Here is a 12757-nt window from a genome sequence, read left to right as displayed (position 1 = left end):
TCTCTGGACCTCAGTTTCCTCCTCTGTTGAACAGGGTCTACAAGACTGTTGTGAGGACTCAGTGAGACAATGCCGATGGAGTGCCCAGCGAATGGAGGTTATACTTATTCTCAGGCCTGAGATTCAAGCCCTCAGGCAACCGGAGGGGTGGGGGTGAGACTTGCTGCCAGACAGCTGTATGGACACGCTCTCCTGGCTGCCTTGGCCCCATCTGTTTGCTTAGGGCTGACAGCGAGATGAGGCTGGATGACTTTTCCCTCTGGAGCCTCACATTAGTGAAGTGGCAGAGATAACGCAGCTCCGAGTTGTGATGGGAAGTTGCTAGGGAGCAGGTGGAAAGTGCCTAGTTACTTCGCTGGCTTTGGGAATTGCCGACTCAGCGCTTTGTGGGCCAGCTGTTCCTCCTCACTCCCGTGAAGCCTCGGCCCCTCACCCTCTCCCTTTCCTAATCCTATTCACATTCCCAGTCTTGGCTCAAATCCTACCTTCTCTGTGAAGATGACTTGACCATCCCAGCCTACAGTGACTTCTCTCTCCTTGAGCCTCAGGACATTCAACTTTGAAATGGGTGTACTATTTACAACGCCCTTGCAGAAGGACTGTGATTCCAAAATTAGTTCCAAAATTAGTTCCAAAATAAATTCCAAAATTAGTGAGAAAGTGCTTCACAACCTGGTAGACACAGGTGGACATGGGAGTGCAAAGTCTGCTCCTTGTAGACATAGGGGTGCTCCTGGAAATCAAGGGAATAATTGGCCAACCATTGTCTCCAGGTATGAGCAAAACCCTCAGGGCATCAGAAAATGAAAAATGGCAAAATCACAGCCTCCACAGAGAGAATACAAACGGAAATATATTACTCACAAAATTATTTAATATCTACCAAATTTAAAAATTGGTTTTTTTAACATTAATTATGCTCTGAAAATACCCCACATGCTGAATATATATAATACCTGTTGGTTGAAAAACAAAACAAAACAAAACATTACCCTATTCTTTAAGAAACCAACATAGGGAGAAAAAACGGAATCAGTAAATGGGAAATATTTAAAAATGAAAATCAAATTACTTTCAAGAGTCTAGGTTAAATACAATCAAAGGCATACTTAAATGTATTTATGTAGAAATAAATTACAGAAGTTGAACCAGAAAGGGACTTTAGAAAAATTGAAGAAATGGGGGTCATCAGTGTGGTTTCATGCACAGTGACTAGGCGTCTAATCATGTTTCCTCTTGGACATTTAAGGGACAGCTAATTCTACTGCCAATAAAATGGTTTCAGTCATGAAGGAGGAAAAGCTAATTTTTATTACTAGAAAATGTAACAGAATGATACAAGCAGTGAAGAAAACTTACTATTCCAATTTCTGAAGAGCTCCATTTACAAATGAAGATATAAAAATCTTACTTGAAATATTAGTAATCAACCTCTTGCCATATTTGATGCAAGGGACAAAAGACATGTCCAGCGCAGTCTCTGAATTCATATCATTAAATCACCATGATTAAACACCAGCCAGCAAACAAACCACAGGGAATGAAACGTTCCACTACACTCCATAATCTCTAGAGGCCAAATCTCCCAAGAAGGCTGTTACTGGATTACACTGTGTCACATTGTAACATTTGGCCCAATGGCAAAGAATCATATCCCTTTCCCCTCTCAATCTCAAAGGCTGCATGTGCCGGGAAGACTCCTATTACTTCAGCCCAGGACACCTCCTCACACTTTTGAGTCCATGGCTGTACCTCAGGAGCTGCAGGCTTTTCATTGGCTGAGCCGGTCCAGAGTGGTGCTTGGGCTGCTCTGATTGGACACTTCCAGCATCCCCATGATGCCGAGGTGCAAGACATGAAGGTTTCCGTTTTCCAAAAACAGGACAATGTACTCTTGAGGGAAAAGAAAAACAAATAAGATTAATCTGAACCAGTCAGAAGTGTAACTTCAGTTTCTTCCACCTTGGATAGTTACTGTTTCTTGAACATTTTGCTTTAATTATTTCCGTGCTGTGTTTGGGTCCTTGATTCTGCTTTTAAATGATTTCCCTGATACAAGTCATGTTGAAAAAGTTTGAATGGGGTATGTTTGTCCTGCTAATAGTATTTTCGCAGAGTTGATGTTTATCTTTTATTATTTAAGCAGTAAAGCTCTTTCCCTTAGTTTATCATTTCAGTAAACCACACTGTTAGATCATGATTGCTCACTAGGTGCCCTTTCTCCTTAATTACCTTCTGAAGTCAATAATCACATGTACTTATTTGGCCTTAGCCTCTTCAACATTAAACCCCATTATTCCTCTTTCTTAGATTTCCTTGAGCTTTACCTAGAGCTCTCTTGTCATCTGAAATTTTGTTCCACGTGTGGAAGATCATCCTGAGGTACCTGCGGGATTTACCTGCGGATACTTTGGTGGTAGTTTTCCTTGGTCTCCTTGAGAGTCAAATTCTTTATCTGAAATATTTTCATAAGATTCATATCATGTTCAAGAACATAAATAAATAATATTCCCATTCCGGTGGCTCATTTAACATAAATCCTTAGTCTGATGGCCCCAAGGACAGTTCTTGGGGGGTACTGGACAATCGAGTTCTATCAATACACTGAACCAAAGGAAAAAAGACCTTTACAGTCCTCCTCGATCAGGCAATGGCCCCCTTCATAGCCACACAACGCAGAGTGGTTAAGCTCTCTCTAGTTTTCTGCCTTGCCCAATTCTTAATCCTGAGTTTGTGGGTTTCTGAAAACACACACTTTCTGTTTTGTCTTTCCAGGACGGTGCAGTACCTTTTTTCAGAGCCTGAAGAAAAGTTCTCATTTCTGTAGGTTGTCCATATTTTGTCTCACTGTTTAGCTGAGTGACATCCTTTTCAGGTTTTAGCATCCGAATCAATAGGGAAATTTACATTTTTTTCAAAAGCAAAAAAGGAATACCAAACAAAACTCAACAAACGTTGTTCATCAAATCACAATGCATTTATAGGGACTATGATGAAAGAGTTTCTTCCCCCTTCACCGAGGTGGAAAGTCAGAAACATATTTAAAATAAATAAAACTATTCACTGTTCAAATAGTTGAGGAAAATTACATGAGAGGGTTCACCTTATTTTCTCTTAAGCAGTCACGAGTGTTCTCTTTCTATTTTTAATCTAAGTATCTACAAAACGTTGCTTAAAATGAAACATCAATTTTAACACACAGAGAAAAGTCCTATCTATGCATTGCTAAGTTTGAAGTGATGTGATATGAACTCTACCAGGGACGATGAATAAAGAGAGAAGGGCTACATGAAAATCCTGAGAAATACCACCCAGGTCAGCAGAAGCATTCAGCTGACCTGTAGATACATGAGAAACAATAAATAATTGCTGCTTTAATCCACTAAGTATTGAAGTAATTTGTAATGCAGCAATCACTAAATGATACACAATTATGAAAACATTACATTTTTTCCAGATTGCTCAGGGTTTTGAATGCATTTATTCATCAAAATTATCTGTTTAAGTAAGACTTTCCATCAATAATCTATGCTTACATGTGTTGGAAGAATTCAAAAACTGTAACTATAACACCTCGTAAACATCAAACCAGTATTTATAGGAGAAGAGAACCAGTGTTCTCTTAATATAATGGAAGAGTCAGGAGATATGCCCACCTATAACTCAAAACTCATGTCTTCTGTGGGTTGAATACTCTCTCCCTAAAATTCCTATGTTGATGTGCTAAACCCAAATACCTGATATGTGATTGTATACAGAGATAGGATCTCTACTGGGAAATCAAGTTAAACGGCCTCCATTAGGATGATCCTTAATACAATATGACCTGTATCCATATAAAAGGGGAAGTATGGACACAGAGACTGTCATATATAGAGAAAACTGTGAACAGAGAGAGGAGTTTCTCTGCCATCTCCACAAGCCAAGGAGAGAGTCCTGGAACAGAGGCTTCCTTCTCAGCAGTCTGAAGGAACCAAACCAGCTGACATCTTGATTTGGACTTCCGGCCTCCAGAAGTGTGAGACATTATGTACGTGTCCTTCAAGTAAAGGGACCTCTGGCATTTTGTATATCAGCACCAGGTAACCACCACCATTAGAAACATACAACCAAACAAGCAAAGAAGCAAAGAGCAGGCAAATAATCAAACCCAATACCGTTTTTTTTGTTTGTTTGTTTTGTTTTGTTTTGTTTTTTACCAAGGCTGAGCATCCAGGAAAGAACTGACTTCTTCAGCCCAGAAAACCAGCTTGAATTCCGGACCAGTGGCTGTAGCTCACTGTTGCTGGTCTCTCATTGGCTGACTCAGAGGCGAATGGTGCTTGAGCTTCTCTGATTGGACCTCCCATCATCCGAGGCCTATATCACCAAGGTTTTCAAAAATAGTAAAGCCTGGAAAAGAATAGACACAGATTACCTGAAGAAATTAGAGTAGACCCTTCAGTTCCAAGATTAAATATTTTCCGGGTAGATTAGAATCTGGGATAGATTTTTTTCCCTTGAACTTTTTGGTTTACTTATTCGTTTGCTGTGTTTGGATCCACACTTCAAATGAATTCCATAACATGGGTAGTGGAGAAAAGAGTTTGAATGGGATATTTTTGCCCTAGCAATACTATTTTCCACGCGTTGATGGTTCTAATTTGTGGATTAAACATTACACTCTTTTCCTCAGGCTGTCTTTACAGTAAACCACACACACAATTAGATCGCAATTACTCACTGGGTACCCTTCTTTCTGCAAGAACCCACGGAAGTGTGTAATCACAATCTCTCACTCCCCCTTCCCATCTTCAACAACGAAAATCACAAAATTCCCCTTATCTTCTTATCTTCCTAAATTTCGTATGTGTTGCTCACCCTTGCATGCCCAGCCTTCACTCTCCAGGCCTATTATGCATATTAGGTAAACATATTACCTATTATATAATATGTATCAATAATGATCCTATTTCATTTCTGATTTCACAAGTGCAAAACACCCAAAGCACAATAGCAGTGTCCTGGTCTATTAGAGCTCTTATACTTTTTACAGAGACCATAGCCTTGAGACCAGCATGCAAAAATAACCTTGGTAATGAATCTCTGTTTCATATGGAGAGAAACTGGCATTTTGAAGCAGGAGCCATTAGCATGATAGACATTAAGTGATTTTCTGAGGTCAACTCTTTTCAAAGTGGTCCACGCTTGTTTCTCAGAAAAGGCACTTGGCTCTACCAAGAGTTTGGAGTTCTGAAATTTTTTCCCCAGTGTGTACAACAATTACTACTTCTTACACAGAGGAAGGTATGCGCCTGATTTCATGGTAGATTTTAATGGCAAGTTGTGCAGCAAGCGCTCCTTTTTTTCCAAACCCTTTTAAGTTTCATCTTTCCCGAATAATAATAAGTAATGAACTTCATGAGGGGGCTTATTGGCCAAAATCCTAATTCTACTGATCTCAAAGAGAGCGCTGGAGGTAATATTGGCCCCTTTCGTACTTGCAATTTTCTGTGAACTCTCTCTTCTGTCTTGTCCTGTCCCCCAGTTTGCTCTTCAGCAAGTGGTGCTGTGTCCAAGGTAGAATACTTTGTTTTCTGTCTCTCCACAGAATGAGCCCAGAAATTTTTGAACTTTGCAACTTATATAGCTTTTGTCTCATTGTTTTCCTGAGAGAGACATCCTTTACTACCTTGTACATCCCAGTCAAAAGGATTATTTACAACTTATTTCACATGTTCAAATGAAACACTTCACAATCACGAGGAAGTACTGGGCTTTAAAGCAAATCCGAATATATTGCACAAGACCGAACTCCCACAGAACGTCCTCTCTCTGCAGTCGTAGGAAGCTAGAAATCTGTTTTAAACAAGAAATAGAAAATCAGCAACTTCTTTGAAATTTGGCAATACACTTATACAAAAATGACACAAATAAAAATCTTCATGGGACATGAAGAAAACACAGTGGAAAAGAACAGATATGAACCTTAACCTTCAAGCCACTTGAGGTAAAAGGAGACATATTAGGTCTTCTATTGCTGATAAACCTCCTCTAAACTGATGCAAGGGGCTGAAGAATGACTTCCTCTGGAGTTTAGTCCTTAAATCCCCATGATTAAATATAAGTAAGGAACCAAAACAACAAAAAAAAGCAAAGTTCCACAGTTCCTTTCCCCTTAATTTCCAGTTTGATTATCATACAAAGGCTATTATCTGTTCAGCCCTGGTCACTGGACAACATTTGGGGCCAATGGCTGTAGCTCACAGGCTGCTGCCAGTCCCCCAGTGGAGACAGGAGCTTGAGCTCCCCTCACTTGACACTCTCCAATGAGTATAAAATTGCAGAGATAGGATCTTTACTGGAGGAATCAAGTTCCAGTGCGTTCATTAGAATGGTCCCTAATCCAAAATGCCCTGTATCCATATAAAAAGGGGGAAATATGGACACAGAGACCCTCACATACGGGGGAATCTGTGAAGAGAATAGGGGTGTCTCTGCCATCGCCACAAGCCAAGGAGAGAGGACTGGAACAGAGGCTTCCTTCACACCACTCTGAAGGAGTGACTTGGGTGACATCTTTTTAGAGTTCTCATGCATAAATAGTAGGCATAAATCAGCTGAAGTGAACTTTGCCTACATGGGGCATAGTTCAAAGATTTTCTGGTAGAGGTCACGGAAAGTTTAAAGGTCACCAGATTTCCACGTGATTGGTTGACTGGAGGCCAAGCAGGGGGCCATCCAATCACACGTGACATGGGGTGCCTTAGTGACAGGCCTCCCTGCTTTGCATTTTATCCAATCAGATATGAACATTGCCCGTGACGTCAGAGAAGGCAGGGCGTATAAAGCGGGCCAACGGCCCCCTCCCCCAACTGCCGCACTGTCCTTCCCTGTGAGCTGTAGGGCAGGTGATTCCGACATGCATGAGCCTTCGTCTGAGATGTCTGAAGAAAGCCTGGCCAGCAAGGAAGCCGAGTCCTCCGAAGCTGAGCCGAAGAACCCGCAGCAGAAGACACTGAAGTGCCACCGCCGCCGCCACTCTGACGACTTCGACAGCTTTGCCGCCTATTTCCCCAGGGTGCTGAAGCGGATCCACGAAGGCCTGAGCCTCTCGCAGGAGGCTGTGAATGTCATGGATTCGTTTGTCAAGGACATCTTTGAGCGAATCGCCAACGAGGCGGCACGCCTTGTCCGCTCCAGCAAGCGCTCCACCCTCAGCTCCAGAGAGATCCAGACCTCCGTGCGCCTGCTGCTGCCTGGGGAGGTGGGCAAGCACGCCATGTCCAACGCCAGCAAGGCCGTCATCAGATACACCACCGGCAAATGAGCTGCCTCTGGACCATCTGAGCATCACAAACCAAAGGCTCTTTTCAGAGCCACTCGCTTGGCAGGAAAAGACTTGTAGCTCTGAAGAGTCCGATCCACTCTGGGTTGTCGCCCTGTGCCATGAGGGAAATGCCATAAACCTCATCCACTCACTTGAGTATATGTCTGTAGTGCCATTCATTCCACAGAGAATCGCAAACTAGTCTTAGACAAAATGCACCTTGTCACTTTCCTAAATGGTCATTTCTATTCATGGTTTCTCTGTCAGACATTTTAGGGATCTTTATGGTCAGAATTCTTTCCATAAAAGATTCATTGACCATTTTTATTTTTATTCTCCCAGCTGTATATAACAGTGTCGTCCAGAGATTTTTATATGGGATATAGTAACCGAGAAAGTGAAGTAGCAGGGTTTCCCTGGTGGCGCAGTGGTTTAGAGTCCGCCTGCTGATGCAGAGGACACGGGTTCGTGCCCCGGTCCGGGAAGATCCCACATGCCGCAGAGCGGCTGGACCCGTAAGCCATGGCCGCTGAGCCTGCGCGTCCGGAGCCTGTGCTCTGCACCAGGAGAGGCCACAACAGTGAGAGACCTGCGTACCACAAAAAAAAAAAAAAAAAAAAAGGGAAGTAGCGGACGTGAAAATCTCACTTACACATTCGTACGCCCTTCACATATCTCAAATCTGAATTCAGTTAAGTACATAAAATAGGACCCAAACACAGAGTAAAACTAAATTTATTTTTCTAGAATCAAGCACCAAACCTCGTGAAATTACTATTCTACATAATTCTGATTTCTCTGATTTTATTATTTTATACATAAATCTTTTCAGTTTTTATCTAGAAATCTTGACTGAACTGCAGTTCTGCATGGATGATGAGATCATCCAATGACAGCAGCTGTAGCCACAGTCTCCAGAGCAGGAACCAATGAGGGACTGGGAGCCCGTGAGCCAAAGCATTTGGCCCAAAGTGGTGGGGTGACCAGGGCTGAACCAATAACAGCTTTCCTGTGATACTCAGCCGGGAGTGAGTGGGAAGGAGGTGTGATAGTTTCCCTGTGTTTTTCCCTTCAAGTACTTGCTTTTAACCATGGTGATTTAAGTACACACATCCAGATCTGGTAGTGGGACATGTCTCTATCTCCTTGCATGAAAATAAGAAGGAGAAGTTCAGCAATTAAGAGAACTAAGATGACTCCTTCCCCTACCTCAAGTAATTTCAGTGTTAATGATTATAATAATATTTATTGAATTTAATATCCATTGTGTTTTCTTCTTGGTGCATTGCCTTTTCTTCTAATCTTTTTCTAAAAATATGTTGCTGAATTTCAAGTATTTGTTGATTTTCCTAGTGAGCCATGGCTCACTAGGAAATTGATTTCTAATTTCCTACATCACTGGAGAAAGAGAATGCACTCTATGATTTCAATCCTTTGTAATTTACTATGGTTTGCATTAGAAATTAATATTTCAGTGTATTACAATCTATTCATTCTGCACTTTTAAAATAAGCAACAACGATATGCTGTACAGCACAGGGAAATATAGAAATTATTTAATCATAACTTTAAACAGTATAATATATACAACTTTTGAATCACTTGTTATAAACCTGAACTAATATAATATTGTAACTCACCTATACTTTAAGAAAAAATTAAAAAGAAATTTTAAGTACCCCTGGATTAGGATGTACAAACCTGTGAAGGATGTCACTCTCATCCAAAGAGAGAAAAGCTAGATGAACTGCAAAATACCAACCTTTTCCTGAACCCAGTTTTAATGATTTCTCTACATCAGGCTTTATAGATTTCTATGAGGTCTAACATATTTTCCTATGAATTTCATTTCCCAATTTATTCTCATCCTCGTGTGAGTGTTTTATGGAAATTTCAGAGTTATTTTATGTGTGATTTGCAATAGAAAATGTGGAGGAGCAGGTATATTCATCAACTACCCCTATTATACATTATCAACGTATCCCAGTTTAAGCATACATTTAAATATATAAATGGGGACTGATATATCTTACAGAAGTGGCAAAACAAAATCTTCACAAACATTTCACTTTTCTAATTCCCTGGTTGTTGAAATTATTGGAAATATCCCTACAGATGTATCAATCAATTCTTTCCTAGCAGAGAACCTTTCCATCTTTAAAACACAAACTTTCATGACCTGCAATTTTATACTCATTGGAGAGTGTCAAGTGAGGGGAGCTCAAGCTCCTGTCTCCACTGGGGGACTGGCAGCAGCCTGTGAGCTACAGCCATTGGCCCCAAATGTTGTCCAGTGACCAGGGCTGAACAGATAATAGCCTTTGTATGATAATCAAACTGGAAATTAAGGGGAAAGGAACTGTGGAACTTTGCTTTTTTTTGTTGTTTTGGTTCCTTACTTATATTTAATCATGGGGATTTAAGGACTAAACTCCAGAGGAAGTCATTCTTCAGCCCCTTGCATCAGTTTAGAGGAGGTTTATCAGCAATAGAAGACCTAATATGTCTCCTTTTACCTCAAGTGGCTTGAAGGTTAAGGTTCATATCTGTTCTTTTCCACTGTGTTTTCTTCATGTCCCATGAAGATTTTTATTTGTGTCATTTTTGTATAAGTGTATTGCCAAATTTCAAAGAAGTTGCTGATTTTCTATTTCTTGTTTAAAACAGATTTCTAGCTTCCTACGACTGCAGAGAGAGGACGTTCTGTGGGAGTTCGGTCTTGTGCAATATATTCGGATTTGCTTTAAAGCCCAGTACTTCCTCGTGATTGTGAAGTGTTTCATTTGAACATGTGAAATAAGTTGTAAATAATCCTTTTGACTGGGATGTACAAGGTAGTAAAGGATGTCTCTCTCAGGAAAACAATGAGACAAAAGCTATATAAGTTGCAAAGTTCAAAAATTTCTGGGCTCATTCTGTGGAGAGACAGAAAACAAAGTATTCTACCTTGGACACAGCACCACTTGCTGAAGAGCAAACTGGGGGACAGGACAAGACAGAAGAGAGAGTTCACAGAAAATTGCAAGTACGAAAGGGGCCAATATTACCTCCAGCGCTCTCTTTGAGATCAGTAGAATTAGGATTTTGGCCAATAAGCCCCCTCATGAAGTTCATTACTTATTATTATTCGGGAAAGATGAAACTTAAAAGGGTTTGGAAAAAAAGGAGCGCTTGCTGCACAACTTGCCATTAAAATCTACCATGAAATCAGGCGCATACCTTCCTCTGTGTAAGAAGTAGTAATTGTTGTACACACTGGGGAAAAAATTTCAGAACTCCAAACTCTTGGTAGAGCCAAGTGCCTTTTCTGAGAAACAAGCGTGGACCACTTTGAAAAGAGTTGACCTCAGAAAATCACTTAATGTCTATCATGCTAATGGCTCCTGCTTCAAAATGCCAGTTTCTCTCCATATGAAACAGAGATTCATTACCAAGGTTATTTTTGCATGCTGGTCTCAAGGCTATGGTCTCTGTAAAAAGTATAAGAGCTCTAATAGACCAGGACACTGCTATTGTGCTTTGGGTGTTTTGCACTTGTGAAATCAGAAATGAAATAGGATCATTATTGATACATATTATATAATAGGTAATATGTTTACCTAATATGCATAATAGGCCTGGAGAGTGAAGGCTGGGCATGCAAGGGTGAGCAACACATACGAAATTTAGGAAGATAAGAAGATAAGGGGAATTTTGTGATTTTCGTTGTTGAAGATGGGAAGGGGGAGTGAGAGATTGTGATTACACACTTCCGTGGGTTCTTGCAGAAAGAAGGGTACCCAGTGAGTAATTGCGATCTAATTGTGTGTGTGGTTTACTGTAAAGACAGCCTGAGGAAAAGAGTGTAATGTTTAATCCACAAATTAGAACCATCAACGCGTGGAAAATAGTATTGCTAGGGCAAAAATATCCCATTCAAACTCTTTTCTCCACTACCCATGTTATGGAATTCATTTGAAGTGTGGATCCAAACACAGCAAACGAATAAGTAAACCAAAAAGTTCAAGGGAAAAAAATCTATCCCAGATTCTAATCTACCCGGAAAATATTTAATCTTGGAACTGAAGGGTCTACTCTAATTTCTTCAGGTAATCTGTGTCTATTCTTTTCCAGGCTTTACTATTTTTGAAAACCTTGGTGATATAGGCCTCGGATGATGGGAGGTCCAATCAGAGAAGCTCAAGCACCATTCGCCTCTGAGTCAGCCAATGAGAGACCAGCAACGGTGAGCTACAGCCACTGGTCCGGAATTCAAGCTGGTTTTCTGGGCTGAAGAAGTCAGTTCTTTCCTGGATGCTCAGCCTTGGTAAAAAACAAAACAAAACAAAACAAACAAACAAAAAAAACGGTATTGGGTTTGATTATTTGCCTGCTCTTTGCTTCTTTGCTTGTTTGGTTGTATGTTTCTAATGGTGGTGGTTACCTGGTGCTGATATACAAAATGCCAGAGGTCCCTTTACTTGAAGGACACGTACATAATGTCTCACACTTCTGGAGGCCGGAAGTCCAAATCAAGATGTCAGCTGGTTTGGTTCCTTCAGACTGCTGAGAAGGAAGCCTCTGTTCCAGGACTCTCTCCTTGGCTTGTGGAGATGGCAGAGAAACTCCTCTCTCTGTTCACAGTTTTCTCTATATATGACAGTCTCTGTGTCCATACTTCCCCTTTTATATGGATACAGGTCATATTGTATTAAGGATCATCCTAATGGAGGCCGTTTAACTTGATTTCCCAGTAGAGATCCTATCTCTGTATACAATCACATATCAGGTATTTGGGTTTAGCACATCAACATAGGAATTTTAGGGAGAGAGTATTCAACCCACAGAAGACATGAGTTTTGAGTTATAGGTGGGCATATCTCCTGACTCTTCCATTATATTAAGAGAACACTGGTTCTCTTCTCCTATAAATACTGGTTTGATGTTTACGAGGTGTTATAGTTACAGTTTTTGAATTCTTCCAACACATGTAAGCATAGATTATTGATGGAAAGTCTTACTTAAACAGATAATTTTGATGAATAAATGCATTCAAAACCCTGAGCAATCTGGAAAAAATGTAATGTTTTCATAATTGTGTATCATTTAGTGATTGCTGCATTACAAATTACTTCAATACTTAGTGGATTAAAGCAGCAATTATTTATTGTTTCTCATGTATCTACAGGTCAGCTGAATGCTTCTGCTGACCTGGGTGGTATTTCTCAGGATTTTCATGTAGCCCTTCTCTCTTTATTCATCGTCCCTGGTAGAGTTCATATCACATCACTTCAAACTTAGCAATGCATAGATAGGACTTTTCTCTGTGTGTTAAAATTGATGTTTCATTTTAAGCAACGTTTTGTAGATACTTAGATTAAAAATAGAAAGAGAACACTCGTGACTGCTTAAGAGAAAATAAGGTGAACCCTCTCATGTAATTTTCCTCAACTATTTGAACAGTGAATA

At 40.4% G+C, this 12757-nt stretch overlaps 1 protein-coding gene across 1 annotated transcript; it reads left to right on the top strand.

Moving 5' to 3' along the window:
- The first annotated feature begins 6901 nt into the window (after positions 1 to 6901).
- Positions 6902 to 7309, top strand: LOC136143029 (histone H2B-like). The gene has a single exon (XM_065901314.1). It carries the CDS (start codon positions 6902 to 6904, stop codon positions 7307 to 7309), a length of 408 nt encoding a protein of 135 aa, XP_065757386.1.
- Positions 7310 to 12757: the final 5448 nt, after the last annotated feature.

The sequence above is a fragment of the Phocoena phocoena genome, chromosome X (assembly GCF_963924675.1).
Source record: "Phocoena phocoena chromosome X, mPhoPho1.1, whole genome shotgun sequence".
Lineage (NCBI taxonomy): Eukaryota > Metazoa > Chordata > Mammalia > Artiodactyla > Phocoenidae > Phocoena > Phocoena phocoena.
Note: the sequence above shows the minus strand (reverse complement) of the source record. Positions and strands in the feature narration are given on the sequence as shown.